Source organism: Microtus pennsylvanicus, chromosome 4, assembly GCF_037038515.1.
Source record: "Microtus pennsylvanicus isolate mMicPen1 chromosome 4, mMicPen1.hap1, whole genome shotgun sequence".
Lineage (NCBI taxonomy): Eukaryota > Metazoa > Chordata > Mammalia > Rodentia > Cricetidae > Microtus > Microtus pennsylvanicus.
In genome coordinates, this window is record NC_134582.1 from 133,741,642 (window position 1) to 133,755,788 (window position 14,147).

Here is a 14,147-nt window from a genome sequence, read left to right on the forward strand (position 1 = left end):
CTTTGCAAACTTATTTTTAGAGCCTAAATAATTAATACAATCTTCTCTTTGTATTTTGTCAGGAGATATTTGTAATTCTCAATTCTCAACAAAGCAAAAATTTCATTACTTCTTCAAAAAGTCTTTCTAAAGTATGTACATTTGAATCAGATAATAAGACATTATCCATGTAATAGTAAACTACAGATTGAGAAAATTGTTTATGTATCATTTCCAATTGCTGAGTTACAAATATTGGCACAGTGTAGAGCTATTTAACATTTCCTGTGGGAGAACCTTTCATTGATATCTTGTAGAAGGCTGAGAATTATTATAAGTAGGCACTGTGAAGGCAAATTTTCATTATCTTTTTTGTAAAAGTATACTGAAGAAACATTCTTTTAAATCAGCAAATACCAAAGAATTCCAAGGGCTGGTTGATTCTTCAATATGATGAACATTTAGTTGTTCCTATACCAGTTGTTCTAATTCCTGCAGTTTCTCTATTATTCAAGGCCATTGTACAACCCATATAGGTTTGTCTGTCAACCATTTTAAAGGTAGGGGTATTGATGCTTTTGAAAGATCAGCAACTGTTGTGTCCTGTTATTATACAAACTGAATGTTCAGTGACTCTTATTTATAATATCATGTAATATTTTTCACAGAAGTATACATGGATTTATGGTTTGTTTCTAAGATTGGGGAAATATTAATCTGAGTAACCCATTGTTGTCATTAATCACATCCCCACAAATTCATTGCTATTTTAGCAACATTTTCCTCTGTCCTTCCAGCACTATATATTTGACCCATCTAGTGCAGTGCTTTGCCTGACAATAAAGTTCCAATCCCTAAAAAGTGAACATTTACCTCCTAAAAAGGCTAATTTGGATAGAATGATTCTGTTGAAATCACTGTTACATCCATACCTGTGCCTATCAAACCTTCAATAACAACATCATTTTTTTTGTATTTTTAATTTTGGTCTTTGTTCATTTATAAACATTTGCCCAAATATTGCCAAAATATTTGCTTTATGTTTTCTCCTGAACTTTTTGTTCTCTCTTCTATAGCTGTTCAATTATACAGAGATATATTATTTCATACAATAGGCATTAGATCTTTTAATTGCTCTGGGAAGTTTTCTCTATGGGAATAACTGAACTAGATTTAGCATAAGGTCCTTCGAGAGTACCCTAAACAGGTCTCTCACAGGCAAAGGATCACCTTGAATGTCTCTTGTGGATCTACATTCATTAGTGCAATGCTACCTTTTTCACACATTCTGCATAATCCAGAAGGGAGGGTCATTATGCTTGGATTATGTGTTAGAAAACATTGTTTCTAGGAATACCCTGTTTACAATCTCTTTTTGGTGGCCTTGTTTGCCATAATTGAAACACTTGACATTTCAATTTTTCTTCAAACTTCTGGAAATCACCTCTCCTATTCATGCATCATCATGGTTATGAAATTCAATATTAATTGTATGTCAGATCCATTCTTCCAAAGGTGCTGATCTTGCCTTTAACAGCCTAATTATTCTTTTGAATTTAATTATTATTTGTCTAAATTTTTAATTTGGTATCATCTTATTTACTGCTGAAGTCAATCTTTATAAGAAAATCATGAAGGCTTCCTTTGGACCTGGTATAACTTTAACATGACTCCATTTTCTTTTTTATTTCTCCAATTCTGACTCAAGATTTCAAAGCTTCTGTGAGTCATAAAGGGAATGGTTATTATATAGAGGTTGCCTTTCTAGAGTAGAAAAATCTCTTACTCCAAGAATTTGATTTTGGGAGATTCCCTTACCTCTTACTTTACTCCATTGTTCAATAGCCTTAGCTTTTTCTCTAAACCAGGTATTCCATTTTAATTATGGACCAGGGTCTAAAATAGGTTTAACCAAGCCTATCCAGTCTTTAGGGATAATTCTATTACAAACTGACCACAAGTTTAACATTTTCTTCACAAAAGACAAATGTATGCCATATGAGATTATTACTTCCTTGAATCTCCTTAAATCTAACATTGGCACAAGGGTCCATCAGCTGTTACAGAGCCTCCATCATTTGAAAATTTTTGTAAGGCTACTGGATATATTAATTTTGGCTATTTGAAGCTTTAGGCTGTTCCTTTGTAACTTTATATTGCATTGCATAAATTGTTTCTCCATTAAATTCTTCTGCCTGGATTTGAATATTTCTATGATCTGTTTTATTAGGTTTTTCTAAGACCTGTATCTTGGCAGTCAAACCAAACCACTTTTTAAGAGATAAACCAAGAATTATTAAAATGACAAAAATGATTATCAAAATAATAATTAACAGTATGTCAATCCTGTATAAGTTGTTTATCCCTTCATTTAATTGTTCCATTTTTAAATCTTGCATTACATAATCATATAGAGACATAACTTTCTCTATTATAACTTTGTTTTTCATTTTTAACATGAGAAAAAAACTCCCTTTTTTTAACTAATTCCTCCCTTTAAGAATTTCCAATTTTCTCACCAAATCTGCCACCAATAATGATAAAGATGTGATGCTTATTACTGCTACATAGAACAGTAAAAGCCAGTCTGGATTTTAAGGCACCTCCCTAGTTAGGCTGCAGCCCAAGGAGGGGATTCAGAGAAAATCCACCAAGAGAGAAGAAAGAAATACCCAGCTTGTAGGGTGGTAACTCCACTTGCATGTAGCTCTGGCCTATTCCAGTGGCTGTAAGCATAGGCAAACAGTTTTTTTTTCATGAATTTGTACCCCAAATGATGGGCACCAGATTTAGCATGAATAAGAAAGACCTAGAGAGAGATACTGGGGTTCGAGATGAAGATCAGAAATATAAAACGGCTATCCACTAGTTCTTACCTCTGTCTCAGTCTGAAATGGGTAATCTTGCCTCAATGAGTCCTCAGACTGAGACTGAGACCTGTCTCTTCCTGTCTTATACTTCTCTTTAGTGCTGGGATTAAAGACATGCACTACCACTGCCAGGCCTTTTTGGCTAACTAGTGTGGCTGCTGGGATTAAAGGTGTATACCACCACTCCCTAGTCTGTTTGACTAACCATTGTGACTGCTTTGTACTCTGATCTTCAGGAAAGATTTATTTATTAAAACAGAAATAATATTCCACTCTAATGATCACTTTGTGATACAGTACATTTTCGAAATAACTCATATATTTGTTAATAATTTTGAAAGTCTAAGCAACTTTCTACCTTTTAATTTTTAAGAAAAAATTTTAAAAATTTAATTTTAAGAAAAATTTAATTTTTAAGAAAAAGAAATGTGGCAGTGCAACAAGTTGTCTCTTTCCAGTGATCAAACTGAGATATGATCAAGTCTTACAATAATGATTTGTCAAAAACACAAGCCTCTTTCTTGTTTTAAACAGGATTCATCTTCACATAGATTTGCATTGGTACCTCCGTCAGTGGTCAACTTTCTGTGTTCTCCTGTAAGACTTTGTAAAACCCACACAGATCATATAAATAAAAGCAAACTATTCAGAGTATATTTTGAGAACTCAGCCCAGAATCTCCTAACTTATAATTTTGCTTGGAATTGCTTCTGGGTTTTGCTGTTGAATCTCTCAAACCAGTATTTGTCCTCTGCCATGGTGAAACACCCTTTACTCTTCACCTGTCTTCCTAGACTACTCCCTACATAAAACTTTAATTTTAATTTCTCCACTTCCTATTGGAGGAGAGCCTCTTATCACACAGAAACTGTATTAATTAAATCATTGATTGGCCCATTAGCTCTATCTTCTTATTGGCTAACTCTTACATATTAATTTAACCCATCTTTATTAATCTGTATATCACCACATGAAAATGGCTTACAGGCAAAGTTTTGGCATGTCTGGCTCTGGCAGTGACTCCATGGTGTCTCCCTGACTCTGTCCTTTTTTCCCCAACATTCAGTCTAGCTTTCCTGCCTTCCTATGTTCTGTCTTTCTATAGGTCCAAAGCAATTTCTTTATTGCCTTATTCTGTTTGAGTAAAAAGGAAGGTTTTACAGTTAACAGTAAAATTACATATAATAAAACAGGCATCAAACAAGAATTACAGTTAAATATTTAAATCTACTTTATCTTTTATCATAACTAAGGAAAAGTATAACTATAAATTCCTCAACTCTATCAAAGACTTCAGAAGTATATAATATTACCTAAGAAAACAGAAAGTACATTGTTAGCAACTTCCCAAAACTCTAGAATTGAAAGAGACATCTTGCTACGTGGACTGTCACCTAAAGTTTTTCTGTACCATTGGGGCATCCATCTTCAGCCTACTGGCCCATACTATCCGTCAGACTTTTCCACAAAGCAGGAAATTTCAAAGACAGTTCCACCTATATTGGCAGTTTGTCAGTCATTTTCTTCATATCCTGTAGAATGCCTGGCAGACTCTTTCATGAAGGAGGAACCCTGAGGGATCATCTCTCCTTTAGGCACGTTCAGCAGTCACTTATCTGTGGGTCCTGTATGTCCAGTTCAGCAGTCTAGGCAGTAGCAGTTTCTTGCCCAAGTGGCTAACCAACTCCATTAGGATCCTTTTTGATGCCCATCTTCCTCTTGAAGTAGCTTGTGCTGCCATGATCAGATGTGTCTTGTTGTCACGAAAAGTCATAAGTTATTAAAATATTTTAAATGCCATATTCTGAAGGTCTCAAAAAGATTTGAAGAATACCTAGCTATCTGAAATATATCTCTATACATCTAGAAAATCTAACTAACATGACTACAAGCTTGACTATTATAGATTAATATCTATTAACTTATATTTTTTAATTATACATTACATTTTTTAATGAGCTACACAAACACAATACCTTAATCAAGATCAGAAATACATATACAAATGACAAAACTGACTTTAAATTTGTATCAATAAACCAAGACCCATACCAATGCAAATTATTTATATCTATATCATATCCCCCTTTAAATGTAAATAAACATTTATAGACAACATTTGGGAATATGGGCAGTTTTCTCCATACTGTTCCCTGCTGAGTGTTGGGTGTAGTAATTTTGGGGGCTGTTCATGGCAACCTTTGGGGGATCTTGTTTCATCAAATCACACCAGTATGGAAACAACCCACAGGTTCTTATCCTCTGTGGAAACAAGAGAAGAACCTCTTTTCCAAAGCAATATTTCCTTAGACCCAAATTTGGAAGTCATGATACCTTTATAATATATATACTGGTTTAGCTTAGCAGCCCATACAATGAAATTTCTCTCTGTACTTAGCTCATTCACAGTCAAAAAATTTAAAGATAGCACAATAATATACATAATCCAAACTCTCTGTGAATTTTCCATTTTTACATGGCTTGTTTTTCTTTACTATTTTTAATCTATGGCTATCTGTACTCTGTCTCTTTAAAGACTTTACCTTTTTTTAAAAAAGCATTAACTTTATTTTATGACTCTCTATACTCTTTTCTTCTCTCTTCCAAGTCTATGTACATGTATCCAACATTATGACTCATCTGGATTTGTCTTTATTGCATTTATGTAATTCTTTACTGTCCAAGAATTTTTTTTAAATGCTAAGCACTTCTTAAAACTTAAGCTGTTCCATTACTCTGGTATATACTGTACTTCCCACTTGCCTGCCCAGTCCAGCATGGTGGAGTCACTTGCACCTCTGAGAACTATGCACACAGCCCCATTCTCAGGCACACAACCAGTCCATGTTGCCATTAAGCAAGCTGCAGCAGTCTGTTCACAAACCTCACTCAAATGCTCTGTAGCCAGACCCACTGCCTGAAAGAGTCAGAGGTCGTGCTGGCAACATGCGTAGCAGGCCAGCATTTCAAAACAGCATGGCTCTTTTGCTATTGCTGAGTCAGGAAAACCTCTCTTAAAGAAGCCATGCCTCTGCCTGCTTCTAGCAAAGAGATCCCACCGAAGAAAATGCCAATAGCAAACCATGCTTAACTCTGTGTGTGTATGTGTGTATGTATGTGTCTAGAATTAATTTTTAAGCTTTGTCAGGTTTTTATGTGGATGTAGTTACCCATATTGGCACGCCAATCTGTTGGAAGAGGGCCACTTTTGTTGGTTCCCGGCTGCTGGCTAGCTTAGACCCAAAATAATCACACAGAAACTGTATTATTTAAATCACTGCTTGGCCCTAGCTTCTTATTGGCTAACTCTTACATATTAATTTAACCCATCTCCAATTATCTGTGTCTTGCCACATGACAGTGGCTTACTAGCAAAGCTTCGGTATGTCTGACTCTGGCGGGAGCTCCATGGTGTCCCCCTGACTCTGCCCTTCTTTTCCCCAGCATTCAGCCTAGCTTTCCCTGCCTTCCTAAATTTTGCCTTGAAATAGTTCCAAAGCAGTTTTTTTTTATTCGCTAATGGAAATCACAGCACACAGAGGGGACTTCCACATCAACCTCCCTTAATGTTCTCCTATTCTGTCTAATTAAGTGTGTGTGTGTGTGTGTGTGTGTGTGTGTGTGTGTGTGTGTGTGTTGAAAATGCCCATTAGTGAGCACTTTGGTGCTTTATAGACAGGGTATAAAGAAATCTATCTTAAATTGACCAGGAATGCTGTCTCTACTGACTAGTTTATATCGTACCAGAAAAGGCTCATTTAGACTGATGAGAGATAAAATACTGTCCTGTTTGGCAGGATGTACTCACTGGTACAATAGTGGCATAGCAATGTTCTGGAAATAATCAATTACTTTCTGATTAGATGTGAGGGCTGTTTTGCAGAGGAGATTTCATACCTTGTACTGTAAAATCTTGTCAAAAGCCCATCTTTTATGTGATTTCAAACTGCATTCTAAATATTTGTGTAAATCTATGGATTTGTGCTTTCAACTTTGATCAGAGAAGCTTCTTTTTGCAAGGGGTAGTGGCTAAGGCAGAAACTCCTAAGTGGTACAGTGTAGCCCATAAGTAACTCAGTGCTCTGCTGTGGATGGGTCATCTATAACAACCTCACATTATTCAAGATTTAGGAAATTTTGTGGGATGGATCTTAAGAATATAAGAACCAAGAATGTGGAAGAGAACTGTGCAGTGCTGCCTTCTGAACTTGACATGACTGCTGTACACAAAAGATTGCCACAGCTGTGGTTACTTGTGTGACATAACAAGAAGAAGCCAATTAAAGTTTTGCCATGAATGCAAGAGGGGCTCCAGAGTTCCCAAGCCCAGCAGAGGAGCTATTGGCAGTTGGTGGCTCACGGCTGCCATAGGTTGTCCATGACCCACCAGATAATTCCACACATAAACTCTTCTGAATATAGGGTGAAAAATAAATATAGTGAAATTCAATGTTTTAAATCATAATTCAATTCCTACCTGTAAACTTGATTATATTTGCATTAATTAATGTAATTACTGCTTTTCTTATGGCTCTAAATATTTGACTTTCAATATCAGGTTAGAATTTAGGACAGAAAAAGCTTGAGATTGACGTATATTCATTTACATTTTGCACATTATACTATTTTAGAGCTAAACTATAAAACCTAGATTGTAATATCCAAACATATTAACTATTTCTTCACATCCAAAATAAGACTATATCATTATAATGCACTGGAAATCCTCATGTAGGAAAAGGGAAACAAGATGAGAGGCTGGTTATGCGTTCTTATTTGTTTAAAGACAGCATGGAATTAAAGCATATTTTCAAAGAAAAAGCTACTGTCCTTTGCAGAAATTAAAGAGGGATCAAGGTTTATTTTGACCATGGGAGCCACTTACCTTTGGTTCCAAATGAGGAAACAAAACATCTTCAAATCTAGAAATATTTTTTTGTGTCTTAAACAAAATGCTCTGCTTATTTCTCCTAATCTAGCAGCATGTGAGATGCCCTTCTCAGGGTCTTTGGGAAGGAAGACAACTTTCAAGTTGTCTCAACTCCTTCTTTCTATTCTGAAGAATCTTCATTAAGATGTTTCTTGGTCATATCTTTTAGTTATTTTTTTTCCTTTTTGCTTTGTTTTGCTTTTTGGTGTTGTTTTATTTCAGGTGGTAGCTTTATATTTTTATTATTTGTTGATGGTGGATTTACTTTTGTTCTTTCCAGATTTGTTCCCTGATAATTTCACATTTTGACATGATGCCTTTTTGGTTACCCTTGCCCTGTCATCTCCTACCTCTTTCTGAACACTGTCGGCCACCTTTCCTCCATACACATCTGTTTATTGTACTCTTGTCTTTCTGTTCTTTCTTGTGACCCACTGGATTTAATGTGTTTTAGTTTTTGAGAAACAATCTCACTCTGAGGCCAAGATTGGCCTCAAAATTGATGTAATCCTCCTGTTTCAAACTCCCAAGTCTGAAACAACAGGTGTGTGCCACCCTTCTTGGTAGATTTTTTTCTTGATGGATTAATAAAAAAGTCTTCAGAGAGCATCATAAGAGATTTTCAGTAAACAACATTTAAAAATAGATACAAGTTATTTTTTCAGTTCTTACCCAGCATGTTGAGGATTTAAGGAAAACTGCCTGTCCATTTAATAATAAGCTAGCTGTGCAGCTGAATAGTCTTCACTTTTCATGAATCCACTAGGGCCCAAGGTCACAGGAACAGTCACTGCTTCTGAGGGAGACAAACAAATGGACACAGGGTCACAAATGCTGACAGAAAGCCCTGGGTAAGAACTTCTGTAGGACCTTGATAGGACTTCTAAGCTGTGATTGTCCAATAGCTGAATGCTCAGTATGGAAACCTGCAGGAGATGAAACACAGAGAGGAGGAGTCTTATGGAAACATCTACTCTGAAATCTCACCAGGTTATTACCTAGAATAGGAGTTCCTCAGCTTTCCCAAGGGGAGGAGGTAAATCACAGAAACATTCATGAATATTCTTCTCCCAGGTGGCTCTGACCTTAGAAGAAACCATTTCACTAAAACTAAGCTGACACAGGCAAAGATAAATCTTCAACAATATGAGAAAGTTGGGTTGATTTAAAGGGTGTGTGCTGTTGGACAGTGCTTACTTTTGTGACCCATAAAGTGATATGTAGGTATTCGAAGGAGTGCTAGAATTAGCTGTATTTTTAATTTCAAGGTCATTCACTAGCAAAGGTGTCTTTTGCAAGGTATGTAACTAGCATACAGAGGGATGAAAATTTGAATCATATAAAATTCTTAATTAAAGGGACAGAATAGAGAAAGTGAATGGAGGAGAAAAAGAAACAAAGAGTAACGAGTACAAAAATGTTAAAAATGATTATATATATTGAACCAGTTCTATCAATAGTATGCTATATCAGTAAAGATTAATAGTAAAAATTCATCAATTAAAAGAAAGGCATTGTCAGTGTGTAAAAGAGACATAATACTATCTGTGCAGAATCTATACTAAATATAACACAGAAAGATCCAAAGTAAAGGAAGGACATTCATCAGAAGAACTTGGGAGTTCAGACATAAACTCAAAAGCAAGGAATATTATTAAGGATGCAGAGGAACATACATGATAATAAATAGGTTGTTCCTCCCAGAATACAAAAACATTCTCTAACATAAGTATTCAACACGAAAAAATCATAATTTGTCCAGTAAATCCTGATAGAAATTTAAGATCTTTTTGACTCCTGGAGAATCAAACTTGTTTATCAATGGAAAGATCCAGCCAGCAGAATCCTAAGAAGAGCATGATTGACCATAACACCATAATCAACCATCTGGACCTGATAATATCTACTTCATCCGAGAGCAGCAGAGTGCCTGTAGTCTCAAGTAACACAGAAAAATCACATGATGAAAACGTGTCTTGGACTATGAACATAATAAATCTAAAGAAGGAAGCCATCCACAGCATTCTTCCTACAATTTCCCCTTGGGAGAACAGATATGTCACATAAAATCAGAAGTATTCTCTACTTTCTTTACATGTTTGCCTAACTTGAGAAGAACCCCACCTCATTCCTGCCAGTGATTGAAATTGATGTCTTTTAATTCTTTCCCAGTTTTTCCACATTTCTCCTTATAATGCAAGAACTCGGCATGTAATTTCAACACTCTCAATAACAGAGATTTAAAAACAGCTTGTAAATAGCTCATGATTCAAGGAAGTTTCTATAGCAATCTTGACATATTTTAATTCAAAAAAGAACCAAGCATCAAAATCTGTATATTTCATTGAATATACTGAAACACATAAGAAAATTTGGAACATTCGAAGGAAAGAAAGCAATAAAATTAATTTAAGATAAAGGCTGTTTAATACCAAAGGAAGAAGAAAATGAAAGTTTCAAAAATGAGTAGTTATTAATGTAATGTGTAAAAGAAAATAACTAAAAATAGAAGATAGTTTTTGAAAGGTTAAATAAAATGAAAAACACTCTGACCAAGATACTTGAAACAACAAAAGAAAGCACAAAGTTCCACTGTGAGAAGTGAAGGGAGAATATTGCTGCTGATCCTTGAACATTGATAAGCCACAAGAAAAAAACATATTACGTAGAAAATAATTTATTAGACTTGTTTGTAACTGTACATGAAACTTATCTGCTACCTCAGAAAAAGCAAGAAAGAGAAAAGTAGTTTTATAAGTTTTGACAACGATGTCAATCAGAAAACAAATCAAATTATATTGAATGCAGAGACTTTTGGCAGACAAATGCATCTGAGGAGCTATTTATAGCACAGTGGAAAAAAATAAAATGGAGCTGGGGACTCAGTGAGAAAAGTCATTCATTATTGTGCAAGCACAAGGACCTGAGTTCATACCTCCAACAATCACTTAAAATCCAGGCTGGGTAAGATATATCTGCAACTATTGGTCATGGGGACATGAGGATCCCTGCCGCTTTCTGTCCAGACAGATTATCATAATGGAAAAACTCCAGGTCTAGTGAGAAGCCTTATGTCAAAGTGTAAGGCAGAGAGTGACAGAAGCATACGTATATTATTAACCTGTATCTTTCACATATGCCTACACAGGCAAGCACCCCTCCCATAAATACACACATGCATCAACAAACAAATTATGTAAGTATTCTCAGAATCACATTCTGCTTAAACTTTAGCAACATCTTACTCTCTAGCTAGTGTAGAAGTAAGAACAATTGAAAGCAAGCGGTACATCAGTCATTCCCCAGTGCCCACACTGTACCCGTCTACTATGCATAACACACAAAATGCTATGGCTTGGAAGAGACAGGTTTGAATGAATTGGAGGAAAGTACCACACCTTCAGAGTCAACACAGAGTTGAGTCTTGTGTAAAATAAATTCTGCATATCACATGACCATAGCAACACCTTTTTCTTCAGAAGAATTAATTGCTATTTTGAGATGACTTGTAAGAGATAAATTCTATTTAACTAGTGGGGTTGGGAGACAGAAGAAGGGAGAGCATTTAAGGTAATGATGTTATTTGTACATGGGTTAAACATATTCTGTATTGTTCAGTAAAATAAACTGTTGCACTGAAAAACAAAACTTTTTCTCAATCTGTTCTAGGTAGTGGTCGGCATTTCCTGTACATTAACTCTTCTGTCTCCAAACAAGGGTCTATTGCAAGAATCATTACCTCTCAGCTCTTTCCGGCCAGCCTTGGGATGTGTACTGTTCGGTTCTGGTTCTACATGGTGGATCCCCAGATTATGGGAATTTTAAAGGTATGGAAGGAGCTAGATTTGTGTCAATGGAAATATTCCTCATGTAAGTTTCAACCGCCACCTCCTTTTTTAATCACGCTGCCGATGGTGGCATCATTAATTTCTCATCTCTACCTGGGGCTGTAGGTCTTTGGCATACAGTACTGTGTAATTCATCTCCATCTGAGTCAAGATTAAACTCATTGATGACTGCACTTGAACTCAATTATGGTGTCTGCTATTTAAAGAGTACCTGGAGATAAAGGATTCTGAGTAGATTGTACATGTACTTTACAAATAAGAACTTGCCTAAGGAAAATGAAGAAATGTGATACAAGAGATAATGATAGAGAAATCTCTACCTCAAGCAGAAAAGGTAAAGCTACCTTGAAATTTTAAATTTAAATCTGCTTTAATTATAAAGTATCAGTCCTTAAGAAAGGTGACAATATACTTCCAGCTTTATCAAAGATTAATGAGTTTTTAAATGAGGATGAACCAATTTTGAGCTCTATGTTTAATTAAAAGTGTATGTTGGAACTCCCAGGGTTATGACCTAGCAATTAATTGTTTAGACCAACATGACTGGTTTTATTGCTTTTAACTCAAACACTGTCTCTGGGAAATGGTGACAGCTGTTATGTTTTCCTGTCTTTCAGGAGGTATTTTATAATATATATATACATATATATATGTATATATATATATATATATATATAAAAAATTTTATTTCAAACATTTACCTAATGTAGGAGGTACATTTCAAACTTTAAAATAAGGAAATTCAGACCCAAAGATGCTTAGACACTTTTCCTTCTCCTAGATTACACGATTAGCAGAAAATCTTACATCAAAACTCTAGCATCCATTTCTTATCAACCTGTGGTCTATCCAAGAAGCCTGAAAAAGAAAACAAAAGAACAAAAGGCATAAAAGTTCCAATCACTGACAAACAGAGTCTCTCAAGCATGCAAAGAAAATGAAATATTTATCCCAACTCTATGAGAGAATTTGTTTTCAAGTGGAAACCAATAGAAATAAAAGTACATTCTAACATGTGAGGGGCATGTGACTCAGTTCAATACCTTGATACTTTGTAATTTTTTCAAAGTTTCTACATATAAAATATATAATAATTTGGGACACTGACTTATGGTTGTAAAAAAATTCCATGGAGTCTAACTTCCTAAACACCCTGCATTATTAGTCTTTCTTTTTTGTCATGATTTATTACCTGTGATAGCAAGCAGATCTTTCTTACTGGCACAGTTCTGCATCCTCCTCCATTCAGAACAAATGCCTAACCATGCTTTTGCGAGTTAGTCATCTGCATGGGGTATCCAAATATATAGCACCTAGATTTTATCCGTAAATATCTGTACATATCCTCTAAATTACAAATGTTGGTCTCCGTGATGATTTGTGATTCATGGGTTTTCTAATTAGAGGAGAGCAGTATGGAAACATACTTCTGTATTCTGGGCAATCTTCTAGTAATTCTAGAAAGAATATTGGGGAGGAATTGGCAGTCAATATGATAGGCAGTAATGATGGTGATGGGGGTGGTGGTGATGGTTGTGGTGGTAGGGAAGCTGCCTTCTTCTGTTCTGGACTGTCTTGATGAGGTTGATGATACAGTGGTACAGTGACTCTTGTTTAGTATTTCTGGTCTTTTCTATTTGATTTGGCTTGTGAGGTTTCTTCTAGTTCTGAGGCTGCAAGATGTATGATAGGCTTGGGGTTATTTGATATCTTTGAGAGCATCTCTCATACATGAGAAGAGAGACTTGAGGGAAAAATAAGCATTGTGCGTGCATACATACACATAAAATACACACACAGTAAAAGAGAGAGTGACAGAGACAGAATTGCGTTGTCTAATTCCCTGGATCCTTCTTTACTTGAGCCAGTAACTCTAGGAGTAGTTAGATACTGGAAGGGTCTTGGACAACACTGAAATTTGGGAGTAACAGTTTTCATGTGGTGATGTTGATCCTTACTTCCTAATAACATTTCCCAGGGATAGAATTCAATATATGAATGGGGAGAACCATTAGCATTCTCTAGAAGTCATGACAAAAGATTGCGTGACTTGATTTAACATGAACTCTCAATGTGTTCTGCCTACAAATAGCAAATAGGACAATCCTTCACCAGCATATTGAGATTATTTCCAAATAAAGCATGCCTAAATTGTATCACTGCACTAACTTGACTCATCATATAAATCTAAAGCAATGAATAGAAATTTATGCACTTGATAGGTTCAGGTAAAATTAAACATGATATTTATGCTACATTATGGAGTATAAGCCAAACTACTCTGACTTATCCTAGCCTTTGAAGTAGAAGGATGCATGAGAAAAACAAATACTTTACAGGACTAGGGATACTACAGTACAGTTGTCAAGAAAATGGATAATAAGAATATTAAACTATTTACAAAGTTATCAGCATGATTTGATACAAAGGCAAGAAATTATAGAAAAATACCACCAGTATCCATTTCACTGAATATTGCCCATTTCCTGGCTGCTAATTGTGATAACTTTTTTTCTGACT

At 35.5% G+C, this 14,147-nt stretch overlaps 1 protein-coding gene across 2 annotated transcripts in view; it reads left to right on the forward strand.

Moving 5' to 3' along the window:
• The window catches only part of Malrd1 (MAM and LDL receptor class A domain containing 1), a 598,349-nt gene that overhangs the window by 445,920 nt on the left and 138,282 nt on the right, over positions 1–14,147 (forward strand). For both annotated transcript variants that reach the window (XM_075971104.1, XM_075971103.1), the window contains one exon: positions 11,449–11,606. In XM_075971104.1, coding sequence (XP_075827219.1) covers positions 11,449–11,606 — 158 coding nt within the window. The remainder of the gene's footprint in view (positions 1–11,448; positions 11,607–14,147) is intronic.